We start from the raw sequence: 25,237 nt of genomic DNA on the forward strand, positions 1-25,237 counted from the left end.
TCATACATGTAATGGAATGACACAGGTTTTTGGGCTTGGAGAATCACCTGCTTTTTATATTGTTGCTATCATTTTGGATTTAATATACTATCTGGATATTAATAGTCCCTCCATCCCATTCAGAGGCTTTTGCCTAAAACATTAACTATGTGAGTTGCAATGACTTCCTATCAAAAAAGTGGTCAAGACATTGACCTTGCATGCTTGTTTCAGTTATATTTCCCTGTGGCCATTTCCTGTTGGACTTGTCAGCATTTGCTACTTTCTATTGGATTTCACGGTCAACAAACCACTGCTCACGTGGAGTCTCACTGCACCCACAGTCACGCATATCTCACTATGTCAAACTGGCATCTGTCTCCCAAAGGGTTTTCTTCATCTGACCTGGGTACAGTTAAACCTTCTCACCAAATTCACACCAAGCTCATCTATGATGCAAGTTTGATGGTTATGACCATTATTTCCAAGGTTTGTAGCTGAAAGAGGATTTACCCTCTTGCTATTCCTTGGCATTTTCATTTAAAAAATGGAACTGGGACAGGGACTGAATATAAAATGAACAAAATATCACAGTTTCTCTCCTATGCTACTATATGATAGCATGACCCTCACAGAATCATATGTTGTTGTGCAAGGGGCCTCCCACCGTTACAGCGTAGCCCAGCCAGGACTGCAATAGATGATGTTAACAATCCTTAACGTCTAGAGCTGCGGGAGAGAAGGGATTGGGGCTGGCTATTCAAAATGTAAGCAGGTCTGTTTCTCTAGCTGAACTCTCCAATAGGCTACCCATTGAACACATGTGTCTGTTATTTAAATTAGTTACAATGAAATAAAATTTAAAATGCAGTTCCTCGATCAGACTGGCCACAGTTGAAGTTCTCAAAAACCACATGAGGCTGTACTAGCCAGCAGGGGTGACAGAGCCTTTCCATGACTGCTGACGATGCTACTGGACAACGCTGCTTATGGTAGATGTGGAAACCACAAGGGGCCTAACGTCTATGCAGAGGTGAACCCATTTCTGGAACTGAGAGGTTAAAATGATGTTGTTAAATAGGTCCACATCACTATGAGTGGCCAGCGTAGTGAATAACATTTCCTTCAGGAAAACTGCAGTGCTGGGAAGCCTGGAGTGTGGGGATGGGAGATGTGCTCCTGGCACGCATGGATGGTGGCAGCCCTGAGAGCAGCAACACAGGACTACGCAGGTGGACATGGCCTTCGGAGAAGTCTGGATGCCATCATAACAGAATCTCAGCCCTGCCAGGAGGAACAAGGGAGTGTCTGAGCTCAGGCGAAGGGGATTCGGGAAGGGGAGATGGACCGAGGGAAGGCAGGCACCTAAGAAGAGCAGAAGAGCAATACAGGCCAGACATCTGGAGGAGACCATTGTTAACATTTATTGAGCCCTTACTCTGGGCAATAGCCAAAAAGCCCAGATTGGAATGTGTCCTTTGATCCTCCAACAATCCTATGGGAAAACAAACAGAGGCAGGATGGAGTCGAAGGGTCCGCCATTCTATGGGTCCATCCAGAGACACTAGGAGGACCCCCTGGTTGGTGACAGATGCCTTCAATCAGCACACTGGGTGCTGGGAGGAGTGAGAGAGGATTAAAGGAAAGCACAGCCTTGCTGACTGGAGCAGTGCAGCATCCTATAGTTAGTCAATCGGAAAGAGGAAAAGCTGCCCTGAACCTTGTGAAGATAAAAACCGAGGAAGCCGGGACCAGAATGCTGGGACTGGCACTCCTAGGAGAGTGCTGTTGTCTTACAGATATTGATATGGGTTAGGGTCCCTCAGACATGTCTGACTTACACAAATCCTGGGCAAAGGTATGAAGTCAGGGAAGTTTTCCTAAGCCTGACCAGCCCTCCTTTTATTAGCTGCTAGCCTTCCCAAGTTCGGCTTGCTTTCTCACTGCCAACGTCAGTGCAGGGCAGGGCTGTGGAGTGAGGAAGCATCAGAAGGCTGGGGGCAGCCGTGATGCCCACCTGCCCAAGGTCCCCTGCCCTGCCTTGGGTTCACAGGTGGGGTGCAGGATAGGAAGTTAGAAAGGGTGGCACCGGGATGGATCTTCCAAGGATAAGTCATAGTCGGCAGCAGCTCCCCAGAGTTGACTGCAGTTGCAACACGTAGGTTTATGGAAACAATGGTCAAAATAGGACAAAAAATATCTAGTGGTTATCGCCAAAAATTCTGGTCAATGAGAAATGGGAATAATTCTGGAAGGATGTTTGCACAATCTTTTCTTGCTTTAGAAAGAGATACCAAGATCCTCTGGCTAATGTGCCTCATGCAATGTTGGCATGACTGCAGCCATATTGTCACCATGAGGGCTGCAGCCTGAGGATGGTATTCCTTAGTCATGGTTATTAGTGAAGCAACCCTGGAGCTGTATTATCACTGGACTTTATTACGTGAGATTCACTCACTTACTCACTGGCTCATTCACCCACCCATTCATGCAATACATATTAAATAAGTAGTAACAAATGCCAAGCATTGCTCAAAACATTTGGGATACTTTAGAGGACAAAAGACATGAAAATCATTAGTCTAAATTTGTTTATTGCTTCAGCCTCTTGAATTAGGTTTCATAATACCCGAAAACAAGCATCTTAGGTTACATGCTGCTGATTGCGTATTGGCTTCACAGATAACTGAAGAAGCTACAATTCAGCAGCATGGAAATAATCAAGAGGTCATTTCTCAGTCCTTATCTGACATGTCTGCTTTTGACACTTTGGACCACCCTCCCCCCAGCTCACTGAACCACAGTCCCTTGTCTTGGTTTCCATAATTCTATACATTTCTGGTTTACTTCCTAATTTTGGGGCCACTTTTCAGTGTTTGAGGGTTCTTCTTACTCCTAGACAATTTTTCTAAGAAACCCCCAGTTCAGTGCTAGGGTTTTGTGGGGTTTACGATCAGGTCCACTTATTTTCTCATGCTACATCCTCAAGAAATGTCAATAATTTATAAGACTTCATGATCATTTACATACCAACAGTTTCAAACCTGTATCTCCAACCTAGAGCTCCCCTGAGCTTCAAATCTGTATACTTAGTGTTTTGCTTAGACATTTGGATACCTCAAAGTTCATGTGGCCAGACCATCACGATATTTTGTGCCCTAAGCTCAGTGCTCTTGGGTTCCAGCTCAGTGAATGTCCCCTGTATGCCCAAGCCAGGAACCTATGTCTGTCTCAGCATGCCTAAGCCCTCTGGTCACTCCCCGTCTAAGCAGTCACAGGGCCCTCTTGACTCCATCTTCCATAATTCTCCACCCCCCACACCCTTACTATCGTCCTTCCAGCTACCTACCATCACGTCATCTGAATCCCAGAAACAGTCTGCTAACTCATCTCCCTGACTCATATCTTGGTCTCCCTCCAAGACCTTCTCCCCATAGGCAGAGTGATGATGCTGCAAATTGGATCATGTAGAAACTCTTCCAAAGCTCCTCACTGCTCTAAGGATAAAGAATAAACACCCAATAGAGTTTTCCTGCTTGTATGATCTACCTCGACTCCCTTTCACCTTCTGGACATGCTGGGCACACTCAGTCTCTCTCTTTTTCACTTATCCCCAACCTGGTACTTCCACATGTGTTACTCCCTCCATAGGTGTTACTCCTTCCACATATAACACCCCCCTACAGCAAGAATTCTGTACAATAATCCTTCTATTTCAGGATTCCTCTAAGACACCATTCCTTCCAGGATACCTTCCCTAGGTCCCCAGCATGGGTGGGCGATGCTTCCATGTGCCAGTGAACATCCTGTACCTTCCCTATCATAATTGCCTGAACCTGTACTCAGGATTATAAATTCGGTAAGCCAGCGGAGCCTGGTTGTCCCTTCTGGTATTCCTGGTGACCGGAAAGGTGCTATTCAACAAATAAGCAAGAGGTGAAAAAATTTACTGGGAAGTGCTTGCTCATTGCTATAATTATAATTTCATTAATATTTTTTGGCCTGAGGATAGTGATTTTTTTGAAAGAACTGTGTTGCTTATGAGAATTTTGATCACCATTTCTTTTTATTGTTTAAATCACTTTGCAGCTACCCTACTAGGGACAATTTGTTGTGATCAGGTGCTGAGGTGTCACACATATGATTATATGTCACTGATGCTGGAAGTAAATGTTCTTTTTATTTTCACACAGTTACTCAAAATCACAGCTTTCAGAAGATGCCATTTCTAGGTGAGACATCAGAAACAGCTAAAAATGTGACAAAATAACTGCCTGGTACAGGTTGTGAAAAGCATTTCCCATAAACTTCTAGGACTTTTTAAAATTGGTGTACCTAAGATACCAGTTAAAGGATGGGATTTCAGACGGCTCAAGCCTACTACATTGTCTCTTCTGATACATAGGATTTTTATTTTAATATTTTTAAAAATGACATTCTTTTAATTTAAATACCAGGCTCTTTTCTCTTGAATCCCAGGAGGGGAAAATGCAGCTTCTGCATAACAGAGTTGTCCATCTCAGGGAGCTTCTGTTTGTGTTTGTAATTAAAAAATAACACTTCCTAAAACGTTGCCCCAACTCGATTAAGGGAAAAAAAGGACACCTCGCTGCACTTTATTATTTGCTGTGAAATGTTATCTCTGATTCCCAGCACACAGTGAAAAGTGAAGCTGCTCACTGGCACACAATCAGTTCTGCTCTTCTGTGCCCCGATCCACTTCCCCTCCTGCAGGATTATCTCTTCCCCGAGGTCTTGCTGGACCGCAGTGGCAACGACTAGGTGAGCCGCTACGGCCTCACGTACATCACTGCGAGGGCCAAACATTCCGGCCCCGTGCTCCCGCACAGGGTGTGGACATGTGTAGCGTGCATGGTGGTGTCACCTCAGTCCACGACAGAGAAATGGTCTCCTGCCTCATATATTTTCATGGGCATTAAACATACCCATGCTATATGATGTGAGTGGCATTGCAACAGAATTGAAGTTTCATAGGAAAATCTAGTGGGGAAAATATAGTATAATCACCTTTGTTATCCTTAATATTTTTTAAGTGCACCCTTACATTTATTTGTAGAGATGATTTGCAATAACCACTAATAGCAATATTTATTAAGACCCTCTGACTACCAATAGGCAATATGTTACAAAGTTCGTCTGGATTCCTATAAATACCATATGAAAACATGAAGTCTTAGCAGGGGGTTTCAGAGTCCACACTCACTAGCTCTGTAACCTCAGGCAAGTCAATAACCTTGCTGGGCTTCATCTACTTCATCTCTGCATTGGAAAAAAAAAATCACAGTACTAGGCCACGTGAGCTCTTGAGATCCTTTCTAAGTCCAAGAAATATCATCACTAGTTTACTAATGGCCAAAGAGTATACCGTTTTCAGGATATTTTTCTCCATATGACTAAAGCCACTACTTGAAAGTAGAGTATTTAGAATCCATAAACATAAATAAACACATAATATAATATTGTCTATTTAAATAACTGACAATAAAGTTTCATAAACCATAAAACTGTGTAAACAAGGGGGATCAGAGTTCCTAGTGTTCTCAATTTTGCCAGCACAGGCAGATAAACCAAGTCATGTGAGTATGCAGAGAGAGCCTCAGGCTTGCGTTTGTTGTTCTTCCAACAAATGTTTCCTGGGCACTACATCCCAGACGTTGTCATAGACACTTGAACTACATCAGTGAACAAATCAGAGGAAGATCCTGCCCTGCCTGGTAGAACTTACATTTCAGTAAGGAGAGACAGATGAGAAAAGATTACTAAAATAAATAATTTATAGAGCATGTTTGAAGGTAGTAAGATAGAAAAAAACAGAAAACAGTAGAGCAGGGACAGAGGACTAAGGATTTGGGGGGGTGGCAATTTAAAATCTAGTGGTCCCAGGGTAAGCTTCATGAGAAGGTGACATCTGAGCAAAGACTTGAAAACAAATTGAACCATGTGGAATGTGATCTGGGGTGGGGAGGATTCTGGGAAGAAGGAGTGGCCGATGCCAACCTCAGGGCTGGAAAGCAGGGCCAGAGAGGTGTCACAGAGAGAAAGTTACCAGGAAGTACAGCCAAGGAGTTGGAGCAGCTTCAGGGTTGGAGTGGCCAATCGTGGAGGGTTTCATAGGTTGTCACAGGAAGTTGGACTTTCTCTGAAAGGTGGAGCCACTGCAGACTCTGAGCAGAAGGTGATGTGGTCTGATTTACAAGAATGAAAAGAGAGGCAAATGCAATACAGTGGTTTTAATTTTAAAAAGACACTGAGTTAATTTAAAGAACTTAAGAGCCCATGGATTAGGCTGCAACTTGTTTTTGAAGTAGTGGTAGGACTAATGCACCTGTTTCAGCTACTGATCTTTCATTTAGGTCTCTGTCCAAATATAAACTTCTACAGATGCTTCTCGTCAAGATGGCAGCATAGGTAAACATGGCTCACTTTCTCACACAACACATCAAAATTACAACTAAAGTATAGAACAGCCATCATTCAGAACCATCAGAAAACAAGTTGAATGAGAGTCTGGCAACTACGAAATTAAAGAAACCATATCCATCCAGATGGGTAGAAGGGCAAAGACACGGAATGGGCTGGTCCCACACCCATGTGAAGTGGATAAATATTCGGGAGGGTTATCTCAGAAATGAAGAGTCCCAGGCCCACAAGGCCACCCAGCCCAGGGTTCCAGTACCAAGAAGATAAATCCCCATAAATTCTGGCTGCAAAAACCAGCAGGGATTGAGTCAGTGGAAGAGACTTCTGGAGTCCCAAGCAGTTCCTTTTAGAGAAACCACACACAGACTTACTCATATTCACTCCCTCTGAGCTCCAGCACTGGGGTAGCAGCTTGAAAAGTACTCGTGGTATATAGAGAGAAACTAAGTGTTTGGCATCAAGGCAGGAGCTGTGGGACATTTTTCTTTCAGACGGAAATGTGGGTAAAGGCCACTGTCCCTATCTGAGCCCTCCCCTGACAGAGCCACAGAACCCGCAGGTGGGTGCTGTAGGTGAGACTCCATCAACCTGGCTGACACTGTTTGCCCCACGCTGGAGATCCCCAGAGACTCCATCCCACCAAACTTACAAGCCCACCCAAACTGTTAACTGTGACTTTTCCTATGACTGGGTGGTCTTGGCTCATGCTTTAAAACTTCCTAAATCCTATGAGATAAGCAACAGCCAGCCTCAGTGAGCCCCTAGCCCCATACCGCTTGCTAAGTCACCCCAGGCCTGGATCTAGCAGCAACCAGCCTAGGTTCACAGCTTGGCTTCATCTGGGAATCTCCAAGCCCAGCACAAGCAGTAACCATCCGCAGATTGCTTTATCACTCAGGGAGGGTGGTCCTGGGCAAAACACAGGTTGGGACACTTTGGCCTTCACCACCTGGGGAAACCCCAGAGCCTGTGCACCCAGGGGATAGCTACAGACCACATCGGAGCACCATCACCCTGCCCTCACGCAACTGATCCTCCACGGAGGGCAGAAGTTGGTGGTCACTGGTCACAGCCAGTCATGGCAGCTGAAAGGCCTGGCTAAATCCCTCCTATTGACCTGCCAACAGTGACCAAAGCTCAACTACAAGAGGAAGGTGTACTCACGAAGGGTGCACTTCAAGTACCCAGCCTGGGTGATAGGGGAGGCTGTGCCACTGGACCCTACAGGACACCTACTACATTAGGCCACACTACCAAGACACGGAGTCAAAGCAGCTCTACCCAATAAATAGAAACAAACACAGGGAGGCTGCCAAAATGAGGAGACAAAACAAAAAACAAAAAACCTGGTGCAAATGAATGAATGGATCAAAACTCCAGAAAAGAAATAAAAAAAATGGAAATGAGCAATCTATCAGATGCAGAGTTCAAAACATTGGTTATAAGGATGCTCAAGGAACTTAGTGAGGACCTCAACAGCACAAAAAAGATCCAGTCAGAAATGAAGGATACACTAATTGAAATAAAGAACAACTTACATGGAAACAACAATAGAGTGGTTGAAGCTTAAAATCAAATCAATGATTTGGTTCATCTTAATGTTTACATTGTGTTCTTCACCATACTGTTATATCCATATTGTGAAAAACTTAGAAAATTGGAGAAAAAGGTTATAACTTTATGTTCCATGCACATCACAATGAACATAATTTTAAAACTTCTTCTTATGTAGTTTTCAAAGTTGGCTGCATTCTTCATGGCCTCAATACATCCAAAGATAAAATAACTTTCTCTGAGTTTTAAACATTGAAGCTCCTTTTGGACTCTAAATTCATGTGATTTTATATACAAGCTAATAAAAATAACACAAGCCACTGAGTAGCTTATGCTTCTCACTTCTAACATATTGTATTAAGTGAAGAATTCCTGTGTTACTCCTTTGGTATAACACTCACTCTTCAACCCAAGTTCTCATTTTGCCTGATCTGAATTTTATTGCCCAGGTTAGGATTTTAACCTGCTAAGAAAAAGATGAAGAATTTTGAGGATCTCTAGCAGAATAAAATTTCAGTAACTCTGAGTTTACCCTCCTGCCCCAAAAGGTACAAACTTCAAATCACTAGTTTATTTTCATACTTTCCTTGAATGAGTGGGGTATTATCAAGTACAATCATAACATAATTATCAAGCAAAATCATAACATAAAGAAGTTGGAAGAGAAAAGCTTATCTACCAAAGATAAACTGCTTTCCACCATGTCAGCAATATCATGCACAAAACAGTATGACTGCAGCATAGACAGGCCGGCCCTTGCCAGTTGCCCTGGGTCGAGGGACTGGCACAGGAATTATAAGTCAGTGGGCAGCTGTGGGGGACCAGACTTCTCTAGTGGACACTATTTTGCTGCCAGGTGATGTTTGCTCACACAGGAGGTGGTGCAAAGTGAGGAATTACCAGCCAGGCAATATGGAATGACTGCTCCAAATCTATGAAATTTATCTTTGAAATGAACAGCTTAAAAAACAATTAAAGCCTTTTGGCCACTTGCTGTTCACTCAAGTTGTGGCAGTAATTTTGTTTGTTATACCGACCAGAAGCCCAGACACAGCGAGGTGAGCAACATTGCAGAGAGGGAAGAATGAATGGCGGGGAAACAACCCGTTTGGAGACTGAGAGGAGCTGGGGGAGGCACGAGAAGGACATTAAATCAGGCCTCAGGGCACTGGGTTCTCCTTGGCCACCGACACTGGTGAGACCATAGTGCGGGAGTTATAGATCTTTGCACCTCAGATAAAAGGGAACTATGACGTCCCTTCCTAATTCCTGGGCCGACTGGCCTAGAGTAAGGCATGCAAAGGCTTTTAAAAAATATAAATGATGACGATGATGATGATGATGAGACTACTACTGATAATGGTATGTTGACAATTTCGGACTGAATGGTGTCACACCCCCACCCAAAAATCATATTTGAAACCCAGATCCCCAAGGTGACTGTATATGGAGAAAGGGCCTTTAAAAGGGGGTAATTAAGGTTAAATGAAGTCATATGGGTGCACCCAGATCCAACAGGACTTATGTTCTTGTAAGAAGAGAGAGAGAAACCAGTAGTGTGTCTGCACAGAGAAAAGGCCAGGTAAGGACACAGCGAGAAGTGACCATCTGTAAGCCAAGGGGAGGGGCCTCCCCAGAAACCAATCTTGCTGGCACTTTGATCTTGGACTTCCAGCCTCCAGAACTGTGAGGAAATGGATTTATGATGCTTAAGCCACCCAGTCTGTGTTATTTTGTGATGGCAGCCCTAGCAAACTAACACACATGTGTTATCACATGTAATCCTCATTTCAAAATATATCCATACTTTCAGATAAAGAAATGGAAGCACAGAGAAGTTAAGCAACTTGGCTAAAGTTGCACAGCTAGTCAGTAGTAAGACTGGAATTGAATCCAAGCAATCTGATTCCATAGCCCATGTTCCTAACTGCAGATATAATGTAATATAAGGTCCTGTGATTAATACCCACAGTGATACAAAATGGATGCTTTTATCAGAAAAACCTATAGCAAATAGCAAAGACCTATAGCAACAAACTTCTACATGTACTATGGGCAATGGACTTCTAATTTATTCCCTTTCTTCTTCTCTTCTTCCCCTCATCCAAACAGTAAATATTTTATCTTGCTCAAGCATTATTTGTGGCTTGGGGATCTGGCAATAAGCCTACAGGGTCCATGTTCTACTGGAGTTTGTGTGCTCGTGAGGAAAGGCAGCCAACAAGCAGACAGAAAGAGCAGACAGTGATAAGTGCGAAGAAAAAAATAAAACAAAGTGTGGTGACAGGTGAGGGCTGATGTGGTCCTTTCTTCCACCGCCAGTTCTGGCGCGTCCGCCATGAAAGAGCTGTGGACAGGACACAGCTCCCACCGTAGCCTCTAGGTCTCCTGTTTCTTTCTCTATAAAATGAGGCTTTTGTTCTCTCACAGTCTATGACTTCTCTGGTTAAGTCAGGATGTTACTTAGGCAATGCTCACCACAGCCCAGGCGTTACGTATAATGGAAAGAATAAATGCTATAGTAAAATATATTCTCTACTTTAGAAAGCTCTTGAACTGTTACAGTGAGAAATATAAAAGGGAGGGGAAGGGATCATTTAACTGGATCTGAACAGGCTTTAACTGTGACAGTATTACTTACTGGTTGCTTATTATATAATATTATACCTGTACTTAGACACCTTCCATCTCTCCTGGGAAGTGAATACAAAGGAGTTTGGAATGAAGAATTAAGATTTAAGGTAGCTATGAGGAAGGATTTAGGTGGTTTTACAGAAAGAAAGACATGGGAGAAAAGTGACAAAAGTATGAATTCTTCTTCCCTGGAAAGCTTAATCCATTAAGAGAAATTGTTCTTTGGTGTGGCCTTACTCAGAAGTAGAATAAACTGACTCACCATAGGGATTCCTTGGCCCAGGAGGTGCTGATAATTACAGAATGTAGTTTGAAATAGTACAACTTCACATCCTACCCCCAGACCCTTTGCCTCTAGGGCAAGGCCAGGGTGGTGCCTCTTCCTGCTTGCCCCATATTAGAGCAGCAATTTGTGCTAAGAGAAAATACTTGAACAGTGCCACTGGGAAGCCCCGTATGGGAATGGATGTGTGAAATGTACCACAGGACTAAGGACTGACTCACTGGAAAGAGGTGGAGTCAGAGAGAAGCCTGCAGGTAGAAACACAACCTGCCTTTGTGTTTTAGAGCATAAATGGGGCATGCGGAACACCTACAGAAACATAGTAAACTGACTGCGGCACCAGAATTACAGGATCACTTTATTATCAGGATGGATTTTAAAGAAGAATATGTGATTTAATAACCTGGCTCACCAAATAACACCAGCCCCAAATGAGAATATGTGAAACAATTACAAGATTGGAATCAACAGCCTGTCATTTCACTTAAAGCTTTAAGCAAAGTGTTGGCCCTTGGAGAGAGGACAGAGTACAATTCAAAATAGCAAAGTTCTTAGAAAAAAGGGGTAAAGAATACTTATTATACTGTGTAAACCACTCCATACATTTGATTTAGAGGCAGTAATTCAATAAGCCAAAGAGAGACAGTATCCATTGGCAAACACTTGTGGACACATTCACAGAACATTTTAATCACTGTAACTATTAGCATTTGAAAAAGCATATATGTATAATTATATTTTACAATTTAATCCACTTTGAGTTCTCCTATTGTGGGGAAATGAATGGACAAAAAAAAAAAGTCTGTTAGGGAAATTCTAGATGCTTATGGATTTTTGACATTTGTTTTGGGAACCCCGGGGGCTGAAACAGGCTAAGCAATTACATTCACCCCGCTGCGGGTATTCGAAGAGCAGCGGGCTCACACCAGTACCTGCATCACTGCTGCAGCCACATCACTTTTCTTAGCGTCCTGTGGTTTGATTCCAATGCTGAGAACAACAGGCTTCGTGCACTCCCGTCATATAATATTGATAGCTTTATCGCTGTCTGCTACATTCTCTTTTCTCTCCAGAACAGTCTGGACTTTTAAAGCTTCAAACCCAGATAAAGTGATGCAGAAAACTGTATCCCACTCTGAGAATTACGCACACAGATTGCATGCACAGCTTTCTGGCCTGTGAAGGGTAGACCAGTCCCCTTACCTTTGTCATAAATTTCCTTCAAGACTCCTCGTTTTATCAGCTCTTCTCTGCTTTGCCTCATTGATATTTTTCTTTCCAGGGCTACAAGAAAAATATAAACAGAGAAGCAGTTGTGAATAGGTAACAAAATATTTTTAAAGTAATCATATTTCAGTATATTGAAATGTAATATATGGGAAAGCTTCTGTAAATTCTACTTTACTGATATAAGTTAATGACATCAGCTAACATTTTTATGATACTATGATAAACACTTTAATCAGATATTTCATTTAATCTTCAAAAAAATCTTCAAATTACCTATGGAGTAGGCATTATTATTTCATTTTATTTCACCCTGATTTATGGCTGAGGAGACTGTAGCAAAGAGAAGTTCAGCAACCTGTCAGTCCCAAGCTCACTGAGAAGAGGAACCAGGATTCAAACCAGAAACATGACCTCTGACCTCAGTTAAACCACTGCATCATAGCCTGTTTTCCTGATTGTGGTATTTTTTTCACAGATGGGATTCCTTAAAGATCTCGTTAATGTAGCTCATGTCTCAGTGAAGATTTTTTTGTTCCCCAGTGAATACAAAGAAGTTAAGTAAATATCTTCTAAAGAGCTCTCTGGATGGAGAGACCGAGGGGTCTTGGGCGCCCTCCAGGGGACAGCCTGCCACTGATGTCCTTTCTTTGTTCCAATTTGGAGCAGCCACGCCAGTGAGGAATGGGCTGTACAGTTATCAAATGTACCTCCACTGGGACCCACCACTCACCTGAGCCAAAAGCTCTGGCAGGTGGGAGCTGGAGGAGGGAAAAGGGAGCATTTCCTTTCAAATCAGTGGGCATGATGGAGGGCAGTTCAAGTGGAAACAGAGTGCAGGAATAGAGAAATGAGGGGCCGCACAAAAGAGCAGGCCTGTGGCTCAAGGTGGGAGCAGGGGGATGAGCAGCGCCCACGTAAGAAAGAAACTGTTCCAGCAGCTGACATTGCAGTTTCTGGGTGAATATTGAGTGCAGGAGGAGAGAGGTTATTTTGGCTGCTTTTGTCAGTTTGAAAATCTCCATATCCTTTCAATGCACAGTTATTCAGGGGGGAAAGCCAGTTATAAAATAAGGAAATTATTTAATGCAGACAAATTCAAATACAGATTAATCTCTCTCTCTCTCTCTCTCTCTCTCTCTCTCTCTCTCTCTCTCACACACACACACACACACACACACACACAATAACCTAGTATAATTTAGTCCAAAGAATGGCAATAAGAATTAGAAAGCAAGCAAGGAAACAGGGACTGTGATTCTAACTCAGTTACCCACTAGCTGTGTGACCTTGGTCAAGTTACTTTGCCAGTCTGGGAAAACACTAAGTCCGAAGCTACTCTGACTTAATAGGTCCAGGGTGGGACCTGGACATCTATATTGTAATAAAAAGCTCTCTGGGTTATTCTCAGTCATATCGAGACTGAAAATCAATGATTACATATTTTGGGACTTAAATTATAATAAATTAAGGTGTATGAGACAGAAAAAGAAATGTTAGGTTAGGCTGTACTCACATAAAGCTTACTGAGAACATAATAATAAAACAGATACATATAATACACACCCGCAGAGGAGAGGGAAGGAGGAGGGTTGCATAAAAGAACAAGCATCACCAGTGGGTACTGGACCACTGGAGCGCTGTTTGGGGGGATGAAGGAGTTTTACGGCCCCATGCCAAATGACACGATACATGGTGGCAGAAAAGCACGAAGATGTTCTTTAGGCAAAGGAGGAGCAACCAGAGAAGGGAGAGAGAGAGCTACATACAGTTAGGTTAGAAAGTGGTGTCTGATTTAAAAACAATTTGCTTAACAGCACAATGGGAAAAGACTGGACAGCCAAGGGGACATGGAGTTTTAAGCAAGAAATTTGTTACCAGATTTTCTGGGTAACATAAAGCCACCCAAAAAGCACACATAAAGACATGCTTTGCCATCCTTCAGTGAACCACATACACTGACCGGATTTCCCTTAAACAAAATGAGGTCTCCAAGGGGCTTTTCAAAACCAGAGAGTAAAGCAGATGGACTGGATCCACAGTGCTAAACAAAGCACCTGCAGCAAGACGGGCAAAACCCTGGCTTGGAGGCCTGAGATCACAAGTATCAGCAGAACACAGACAGTCTCAGGCCAGCCGCTCAGCCATCAGGACCTCGACTGTTTCACTGCACTCATTCGAAGACAAGGGGCCAGCTGCGCATGGTCAGGTACTCTGCTAGGTGCTGGAGGTGAGGGTGCATGGCAGAAAGAGATGTCGATGCCTGTTTTTTATCCCACAGAGAGTTTACAGACTAACATTTAATTCAGTCATAAAATGACATTACCTAATATGTGATTACAAATCGACGTGAGGCCTCTTAAAAGAAAGCGACATGTTTCCACCAGAACATACGATGAATAACCTCCCCTATGGGGGTGTTAGAAAACGCTTCCCTGAGGAAGAGGCCTCTGAGCTGCGTTTGAAAGATGAAGATGCATTATCTCCGCAAAGGACAGGCCGGTATGAGCTTGAGGAAACACTCCAGACATAGCGAGTTGGGCGATGGCTCCTGATTGAGAAATCATGGTGCCAGGGACAAAAAAAAAAAAGCAAGCTGATGTAACTGCAGCCACCAGCACCAGGTGGGGAATGATTCAAGATGTGCCCAGAGGGGCAGAGGGGCTGGGTCATGCAGGGCCTCATGGACCATGCTATTCTAAGGGCAATGGGAACAGGTGATAAGAGTTGAGTACTTGGAAGATCAACGTCCACTTTAGTGTGGAGAATGGCTTGGAAGCAGGCCAGCTGTGTAGGTGACTGCAGCAGTCTAGGCAGAAGATGCTGGCAGCTGAGACTAAGATGCTGGTGAAGAATTCATTCAAGACACATGAAGGTGGCACTGCTGCCACGCCTTGGAGTTAAGGATTAGATGTGGGATGTGAAGGGAAGAGAGAGGGGTCAAGGACAACTCCTTTGGTTCCTGACTTGCATAGCTGAATGGACGATGGCGTCAATTACTACCGCAGGGGACACAGAGTAAGATGAGGTCTGGAGGGATGATGCAGAGCTTAGCTCAGTGTTATCCAGGCCTAAGAGGATATACATCAAGTATGTGCAAGGGAAATGCAGTCGGCTACTTCAGAACACAAGGATGGGCAGTTAAATGAGACTGGGCTGTGTGGTACTGACTATGCTAGACTCTCTTATGTACCAAACTTTTCCATGGAAAAACTCCTAATGGTAAAGGACTGATGCTCCAAGGGTGTGACTGAAGTCGCCTGTCCCAAGCCAAGCACTCCATGTCTTTAATGCACTGAGTTTATCCTTAAGACCTAAGGGGAACTAACATATAGTATCTGCTCTTATTTAAATAAGAAAATATCCCCCCACCCACTACCACACATTTCTAAGTTTGATTGACATTCTGGGAAGAGATGGCTCAGGTAGTCTCTGGCTTTGTCCATTTCCTGGTACAGAACCCTGCGCCCACAGGGGAGACACAGACCATCTCAAGAAGGGTGGAATGTCATATAATTTAACTTGATCCTCACCACAATCCTGTGACGTATCATCAACCCCATCTTACAGATTAAGTACCTGATGCCCAGCAAAATTAACCTGCTCAGAGCCACACAGCAGCAAGTGGAAGAGCAGAAAGAGAACGTAGATTCCTGTTTTTTATCCCACGGTACCACACTGCTGTAAAGATGGGTATAATGGATATAAAGCTCTAAAAATGGAAGGCAATTATTTTGTTATTAGTTTACTTGGGGCTCAATATCATGGTAAAATGACATAATAACACATTAGTTTTAGGAGCTTTTTTCTTCTAAGGCATTCTTTATTCACTATCTCTTTTTAACAAGGTATGCATGATGCCTCTCTTACTTTTAGCAGCCCTTCCAAAGCAAGAGCAAGGTTTACCTGGGGCCAAGGACCAACTCACGACCACTCCAGGCAGTGAAATAAAGTGGGTTGTTTGGTGAAGAAGGACAACTCAAATCATTTGACCTGATCTGCTATTGAGCCATGAACACAGTGGGAAGAGGATTTAATGTGGGGAAGAAAGATAACGACTTTCTTTTCACTATCCAAGGCTAGGTCCAATCTTCCTTCTCCAACAATTTTGATTTGGGGTAGAACAAAGGCAAAAAGAAAAATAAAGCCAAGATATGGAAGCAACCTGAGTCCATCAATAGACAAATGCGTAAAGGAGATATGGTACATATATAGGCTGGAATATCGCTCTGCCGTACAAAAGAATGAGATCTTGCCATTTGTGACAACATAGATGGACCCAGACAGTAATATGCTAAGTGAAATAAGCCAGTCAGAGAAAGAAAAATACTATATGATTTGACTTATGTGTGGAATCTAAAAAACAAGATAAACAAACAAAGCAGAAACAAACTCACAGATACAGAGGACAAATTGCTGATTGCCAGATGGGAGGGTTTGGGTGGCTGAGTAAAAAAGGGGGAGGGATTAAGAAGTGCAAATTGCCAGTTATGAAAACAATCACAACACGGCATAGGGAATACAGTCAGTAATATTGTAATAACTATGTATGGTGTCAGGTGGGTACTGGACTTATGGAGATGATCACTTTGTAAGTTATATAAACATCTAATCATTATGTTGTGCACCTGAAACTACTGTCAAGGGTAATGAAAAAGTTTTTTAAAAATTTAATAAAACAAAGGAGAAATTACGAAAAGTTAAGGAAGTCAGAAGAAGTGCAACAATGCACCGGGGAAGAGAGAACGTGAATGTATACTGTATGTGCTCTAAAGACAGCAGGAATACATCTGATAAATGAGAACTGAACGTGATAGGAAGCCAATTCACTGCGGAGTGTTTGGTCTTGAGAGGTGGTCACTGGAAGTTAAAAGAACAAAGCCATCTATCTTCCTCTCTCTTTTTTAATCCTCGCCTTAGGATATGTTTATTGACTTTAGAGAGAGAGGAAGGTTGGGGAGAGAAATATCAATGTGAGAGAGAAACAATTGTCAGTTGCCTCCTGCAAGTACCCCAAAGGGGATGGAACCAGCAACCTAGGTATATGCCCTGACCCAGGATGGACCCCGCAACCTTTTTGGTGCATGGGACGACGTGTCAACAAACTAAGCCATCTGGCCAGAGCCATCCATCTCTTTTTAAAAAAGAAAACTGAGAAATTGTCTTTTTAGACTTGTGACAAAAAGTATGCAAATGGGTAATATTTTCATATAAATAAAAAATAAAATCGATAGGGACTTATTTTAAAATAAGAAAATATGTAATAAAATATACGTATCTCTCCCTCTAATGTTATTCAGTTATTAAAGCACAAGGCAGTCTAAAAACTGAGTGACCGACCACACAAGGAAATACTCCGGTGTAAACGTTTTGGTCATAAAACTGCATTGTGGTGATGGCTGTACAACTTCTCAAATTTACTAAAATCATTGAGCTGTATACTTATGAGTTAATTTTATGGTATGTAAATTATACTTCAATAAAACTGTTAAGAAATGAAAAAAAATTAATCACAAAGAAAAATTCCCATAATGGCAAGAACTTCAGTTAAAATTAGTAAATCTAAGCAGACAATAAATTAATAAACTTTGGACCATGGTAAGCAAGAGGACAACATTAAAATAGAAATAGTAGAAATACAGCACGTAACACTAAATTTCTAAAAACAATATTTTAACTTCTAACATGGTAGTGCCAAAATATAAAAAGCAGGAATCTGATTACCCCTAAAAATGAAAATACAGCTCTGACAGTGTCACTGAAACTCTTTGGACCTTCAGAAAAGAACTAAATTTCCAGACTGTAGTAAATGCAGAACACTGTAATAGGCTTTCGAGATGGTCCTAGGGCAACTGAAACATTAAAACAAATTGCATAAGCAAGCAAGTGTGCAAAGACTAATTTAGGGACATCCTGTCTAAGATTCTATGCCAACAATGAGATAGCCTAAAGATTAGGAAAAAGGTAAATTACTGACTTGCTTTTATAGACTGACAAAAAATTAGCTGAGTAAATCCAAACACATAAAAGGAAATGGGACTTCTGGCCAAGATGGAGGCCGAGACAGACACACTGCGTCTCCTTCCACAACTAAGAAAAACTGCAACTACGTCAAAACTAGAAACAACCAGAAGTTCCAGAAAATCAAACTATCGAAGTCCAGCAGACAAAGACATGGAGAAGAAATGCTCATCCAAACAGGGAGGAGGGGTGGAGCCAAGGCAGAGAGGATGCAGTGTGGTGGCAGTGGCAGTGGTGGCAGCAGGCCCGTAGAAAGAGCAGTCACTCATTTAAAAAGTTGGGAGGGACACCTTGGGGGCACTCCCAGCACCAGACCAGACCACACAGCTCACGGTCCCAGTACCAAGGAAAATAAAGCCTCATTGTTTCTGACTATGCAAATCAGTGGAGGTTGGGGCGAAGGAAGAAACTGCCAGTCTCTCAGTAGAGTCCCCTTGTTTAAAGGGCCCCCATGGTCCTAGAATGTTCGCAGACACATTAACTCTGGGAATGACACCCCAGGCAACAACTAGAGAGGTGCCAGTCCCATATGGAAAGAGAGAGAAGCATCTGGAAAGGGGCAAGTGCTGAGCAAGTGGCATTGTTCCCCCTCTGACGTCTCCCCCAGACACAGCACCACAACGTTGTGAAACTTTTATTGAGAAGGGTATGCATGGGAGATACAAAGTCAAAATTCATAAATTATCAATAGCTTTTAGGTGCCTAGATTGCAGTTGACAGTTACATATTATAGATATCAATACAGAGGGCACAGTGGTGAGTCTGTATCAGGGTCTGTTAAACATCTTGATGCCACACTGGTATTAGGTGCAAAGTTTCATAGATTCCTTGCTAGAGATTATTTATAGTTAACTAAGAGATAAGAAAAGCAGAACAAGCTCCAAAGCATAATAAGCATTCTTCAAATCCAACTCCCATGGAAACCCTCTGAATGGCCTTCGGTCATGTCTCTCGTGCAGCCTTCCAGTGTGTTGTTGAGACTTAAAGACAGCTGGGGGGGCAGGGAGGGGCAAGTCTGGCTCACGGCCAGGGTTACAATTCCCAAAACCACAAAGAGCGGTTCCCCACATCTTGGGCCATACTTCTCTGTCTCCTCATCTTGACAGGCTCCTATGTTTGTTTGCCTCTGTGTCTTAGGTAGAACTGTCGTTCCTGTTACGTTGTAAGGGGTGTAGCCTTAGGTATTCGTCAGTACAGGGCGACCTCATGAGGGACGAAGGTCTTGCGCTTTCTCCTCTAGGGGGAACAGCTGCCTCCCTTACCCCCCAGAGAAAATACAGTGTCCTGGATAAGTTTGTTCTGCCATGGTCATGAAACCTCTGCTGGAAAGGGTAGTTTCCAACTGAGCTGGGGTACTGGAGGCAACTCCACCTCACCAAGAGAGGGAATGGATCCAGGTTCCAGTGGGAGAACTAAGAAATGAGGAGATAGCCAACCTTACAGATGTAGAGTTCAAAACACTGGTGATAAAGATGCTCACAGGCTTGACAGATATGCTTAAGTACGGCAAATGCATACAGGAAGAAGTGAAGGTTATGCTAAATAAAATGAAGGAAAATCCACACAAACCCAATGGTGAAGGGAAGGAAACCGGGGTTCAAATCAATGATTTGGAACATAAGGAAGAAAAAAATCGGTCAACCAGTACAGAATGAGAAAACAAGAATTGAAAAAAATAAGGAGAGGCTTAGGAACCTCTGGGATAACTATAAATGTGCCAATATCCAAATCATAGGGGTGCCAGAAGGTGAAGAGGAAGAGCATGAAATGGAAAGCTTATGTGAAAAAATAACGAAGAAAAACATCCCAAATTTGGCAAACAAAAGAAACATATAAGTCCAGGAAGCACAGAGAGTCCCAAACAAGCTAGACCCAAAGAGGACCACACCAAGACACATCATAATTAAAATACCAAAGATTAAAGATAAAGAGACAATCTTAAAAGCAGCAAGAGAAAAGCAGAGCGTTATCTACAAAAGGTTGCCTATAAGACTATCAGCTGATTTGTCAAAAGAAACATTGAAGGCGAGAAGGGGCAAAGCTATCATTTAGAATGGAAGGGCAGATGAAGTGCTTCCCAGACAAGGTAAAGCTAAAGGAGTTCATCATTACCAAGCTATTATTATATGAAATGTCAAAGGGACTTACTTAAGAAAAAGAAGATCAAAATTATGAACATTAAAATGACAACAAACTCACAACTATCAACAACTGAATCTAAAATAAAAACAAAATCCAACTAAGCAAAGCAGAATAGGAAAAGAATTATAGGTATGGGGATCATTTGGAGGGTTATCAGCTGGGAGGGGGAAGGGAGAGAAATGGGGAAATGATGCAGGGATTAAGCAGCATCATTGGTTGGTACAAAGTAGACAGGGGGAAATTAAGAATAATATAGGAAAGAGTGAAGCCAAAGAACTTATATGCATTACCCATGGACATGAACTAAGGAGGGTAGGACTGCTAGAGGAAAGGAGGGTACTGGGCAGAAGAGAGCAAAGGAAAAAAAAAATTGGGACTACTGTAGCCCTGGCTGGTGTGGCTCAGTGGACTGAGCATCGGCCTGCGAATAAAAGTGTTGCCAGTTCGATTCCCAGTCAGGGCACATGCCTGGGTTGTGAGCCAGGTCCCCAGTTGGAGGCATGCAAGAGGAAACTACACATTGATGTTTCTTTCCCTCTCTTTCTCCCTCTCTTCCCCTCTCTCTAAAAATAAATAAATATTTTAAAAAATTGGAACTACTGTAACAACATAATCAATAAAATATATTAAAAAATAAAAATAAAAGGAAATGAGTGGGAGAGCAAATTCTCACTGACTGTACCGAAAATAGCCCCAAATGTCACCCCAAAAAATGATATTCAAAGGTTGGCAGGTTCAAGGAAGGCTTTCTAAGCTTGCCAGCAAACTTTGCCTTAATATAAAAACCATGCAGAAAACCTTGACAGGCATAATTATTCTTGCTTTATTTTCTGTATTTTTGATGTGTTGACATCTTGGGACCTGGCTGATTTTGAAGAGGTTGTCCCTTCAGGGCTGACAGCCAACTTCCTACAGGTAGTAAATGACTTGACTGTGAGTGCACTTTCCCTATGAAAACCAACCAAGCCAGAACCCATAACTTCAATCACCTGCTTTATCAGTTCTTACACTACAGGCCAGTTCTCTGCCCTCTCTGCCCTAATCATCGCAGAGCCCAGTACCAGACTACTAGAGACTGTCCGTATGCCCCAGAGGCTGATAATATGGCTCAAACTAGCTAAGTAAGCCTATTTGGCCTGTCTTGCCTATTCCTTCCCATAAAAACCACAATAAAAGGCTCTCACCTGTGTTTTCCTCCCACTATCTCTGTCTCCTGACCGACCCCGGTGCTTCCCCACATGGCCCTTCATGGGGTGGTGTGACCCTTTCTATTGGGATCTGTGAGTATAGCAACTACCTTTTCAGTGGCAGCTGTCTCCTGATCTGCTGGCCTCACTGTACCTGAATAATCATAAGACCTACATTTTAGAAACACCTATCTTTGCACTGGTTTGTAAACAAAGAAAAAAAAACTAGGAGGATTTTAATCTATTGTTTTAAAATGTGTTTCTATTTGAGCAAGTGCTTTAGATATGGAAAGGCTGGTGAAGAACTGATCCTAGGCAGTAAATTCCACTAGAGCCTGGAGATTAATAATGGAGTGACAGAAATTCTATTCTACTCTAGTCACTTATGTAAGTTCTTCTGAGCCACCACTGCAGTCTATGCTATATTTACTAAAGCCTGTTCTTCATCATCTCTCCTTAATTATTTTCCCAGTCTCCTTACTCATATGGGTTTGCATTAAGCCAACGAATCCTATGCTTCTTCGACACTGATAAGTTTAAAATAGGCATCTTGAATGGGCTCATTATCCTTAGTAAATGCCTGAATTGGATGAATTTGTTAAAAAGAACTAGGCATTCTTGCCCTGACTGATTTGGCTCAGTTGGTTGGGTGTCATCCTGCAAAGCAAAGGGTTGACAGTTTGATTCCCGGTCAGGGCACATGCCTGGGTGAGGCAACCGACCAATGTTTCTCTCTCACATCGATGTTTCTTTCCCTCTCTTTCTCCCTCCCTTTCCCTCTCTCTAAAAATAAATGAATAAAATCTTAAAAACAAAAACAAAAACAAGTAGGCATTCTTTTTACTTTTTTGCATATATACATATGCTTTTACTTTACTTATGAACATACTTTCACTTTAAATAACTTTAAAAAATAGAGAAAGCAGTTCTTTTTCACCTGCTTCCTTCCATAGACCCAACTCACCAAATCTCACTATTTCCATCCTTTGATACTTGCTCTTTCTCACATACTCACAACCCCCCATAATATATATACAGTTTTTAAAAACAAATGGAATCATTCTGCTCATATTGTTCCATAAGTCTTCTCCCCTTCTCATTTATCAGTATGTTTTAGAGTTCTTCCCATGAGTGTACACAGAAACACTTCATGCTTTTTGAGTATTGCAATTATGTGGGATATAAGTAGCATACTTTATTGAACCATCTGCAACTGAAAAAATTTAAATTGTTTCAAATTTGGGGCATACAAAGATTGTTACTGTAAATATAATTGTTCAGGCATGTATATGAACAGTATAAGGATTTTTCTAGAATATATCACTAGGCATACACTTCTGTGTAGGGCAGTATTGATAGAAGAAAACTCATGTTTTGTAATGTTCATTTATTGCTTTTTAATTTAAAAAATGAGGAAATGAAAGAAAGTAATATTGATGCTAGAACAAATCATTTGGTTCTACTCAGAGTAACAGAGCAGAGACTCATTTAGATCTTTTTCTAGGATAATCTAGCTGTTAATTTCTTTGTTCAACTCCTTTTAAATTGTATTCTGTAGGGAAGATAAGTTTAAAGGGGGGGAACAATTGAGAAATAATGAAATTATCAGTAGCTTACTATAAAGTTTTATACCTTCAGTTGTTAAAATAGTCAGCCAGACTTTAAGTAAAATCTATAGCTTTTATCCTTTTAAAATTATACAACTCCAGTAAAAGTGAATTTAGGCTAGAAATCTACAAGTGACAAGTGGAATGAGCCTTCAGAATCTAGGCCATACCCCCACTGCCATCTGACGTCACAAATGATGAGGATATGACACCACAACTCCAAGCCTAGACAGACCCAAACAAAACAATAAACCCACATTTATGCTATCTCCAAAGGAAATGATTTCATTGTTTTAAGATGAAGAGACTGTTTCAAAATTAAATTTATACAAGGGAGCAAGGATTTGGAGAAGGGGGAAACCTGGAGGTCTTCCATTATGAAAGATCAAATGGCAAATGCCAGCTGATCTTTTGTTTCAGATGGAAATTAACGAGAAAAACAACATAGTTGTCAATCTAAATGCTATGTTGAAAAACAACGGGAACGAAAAAAGAATGCAACTCTAAAAGCCTAGTTTCAGACAGAATGGATAAACATATTTAAGAAGTCATGTTAATCTAGAGGCAATTTGTATGAACACCAAATATTGTGCCTAACTCAGATGTTCAAGAGCTATGAATATCTAAACACTTGCCAAATATGGAATAACTAGGCAAGGAGGTTTTCAATAACTTTATTATCTAAACATAGCTTACTGAATTATTAATTCAAATGAATTTTAAAAATTTGTCAATTAAGGGCAAATGATCCTCAAAATCAGAGATGCTGACCAGTTTAGAACATTTTTCCCTCTAAAAACCCAAACCATGTGGAAATTCCATCTAAAAGAATTTAAGGCTTAAGTATCTCCATCACATGACAATAATCACAGATCGCACCCCGCCCCATCATTACAGTATGAACTTCAGCAAACGTCTGAGTGGAGGAAGCACATGGACCTTGCTGCCCAGCCACTGTTCTTGGGTAATGCTACCTCAACTAGCTTGGATAAACTCTTCATGGCCCATGAGGTAAGAGATGATTGTTTATTTTCTGTTCCTTGTGATTATATCCAAGTCATCTAGATCAGCACTTTCCCCAGAGATGCTCTGAGGAGAGGGTTCTGAGGACAGTAATTTTGGGAAATGCCTGTACCACAGGAGAATCACAGTGGTCATTAGCACAAAGACACCTACAATGAATAAACCAGCTTACCTCAGTTTAACCCAGTGTTACTCCCAAATTCATTTATGGAGTACCATGGGACTTACACCCTGAGGAAAATCTCTGGGAAATGCTGATCTAAATACTAAGTTGCTGGAAGCAAAGGAACCAGGTTGGTCAATCCGACTAACTCAGCAGGGATTTACGGGGGCCTAACTCTTTTGTCAAGAGCTTTCCAGTAAATGTCTGACTCAAACACAACAGAAAAGCCAAAGTCCTACAATATCAACCCAGCAAGGCATGACTGACCTGGAAGATCCTAATGGAACAAAGGACCAGCATCTACCTACCTCTCCAATGAGCTTCCAGATGGGCTAGAACACCATGCATTCCCCAGATAAGTAAAAACTAGACTTGCTTAACCTTTAGTGGCTCAGTACCACATACTATCTGCCCCAAATAAGAATTTTGGGTTTGACATCATTGATATTAGGTGCTTCTTCCTGACAGTAATGCAGACAGTCTAATTTCTCTGAGTCACTGAGCATGGGGGCAGCACCATGTCCTGAGCACAGACAGGGGATTTGTTCTCTGCAGAGTGGGAGCTGTGCCTGAGGCCAGGTTCCACAAGAGCTCCGGCCACTGATTAAGTGAAGTGATGGGAAGAGGAAGGACTCTTTTTCAGCTGTAAGCTGTGCTGTTACAAGTACATGCTCCATGGATCTGGAATGGGTCTTGGTTTGAAGAAAGCATTCAAACCTGTAAAAGTATTTTGGGGTCAGTTGGAGAACTATGAATGTGGACCAGGTTATAAGAAAATATTAAGGAATTATTGTCAGTTTTGCTACATATTAGTCTTATAATTATATAGGACATTCTCCTTATTTTTAAAGAGATACATGATTATAGAATTCAGTAATTTATTGTAAAACACATCAGGAAAAAAAGATATGGCCAAATCAAGTAACTGTTGTTAGGTGATGGTTACATGACTATACAATTATATAATTCTTTCAAC

At 41.9% G+C, this 25,237-nt stretch overlaps 1 protein-coding gene across 5 annotated transcripts in view; it reads right to left on the reverse strand.

Annotated features, from left to right (window-relative positions):
• Window positions 1-25,237, reverse strand: part of PHACTR1 (phosphatase and actin regulator 1) — a 551,412-nt gene that overhangs the window by 101,150 nt on the left and 425,025 nt on the right. For all 5 annotated transcript variants that reach the window (XM_090269807.1, XM_090269809.1, XM_090269811.1 and 2 more), the window contains one exon: window positions 12,095-12,175. In XM_090269807.1, coding sequence (XP_090125933.1) covers window positions 12,095-12,175 — 81 coding nt within the window. The remainder of the gene's footprint in view (window positions 1-12,094; window positions 12,176-25,237) is intronic.

This window comes from Furipterus horrens, unplaced genomic scaffold (genome assembly GCF_987537825.1).
Source record: "Furipterus horrens unplaced genomic scaffold, mFurHor1.1.pri manual_scaffold_3, whole genome shotgun sequence".
Classification (NCBI taxonomy): Eukaryota; Metazoa; Chordata; class Mammalia; order Chiroptera; family Furipteridae; genus Furipterus; species Furipterus horrens.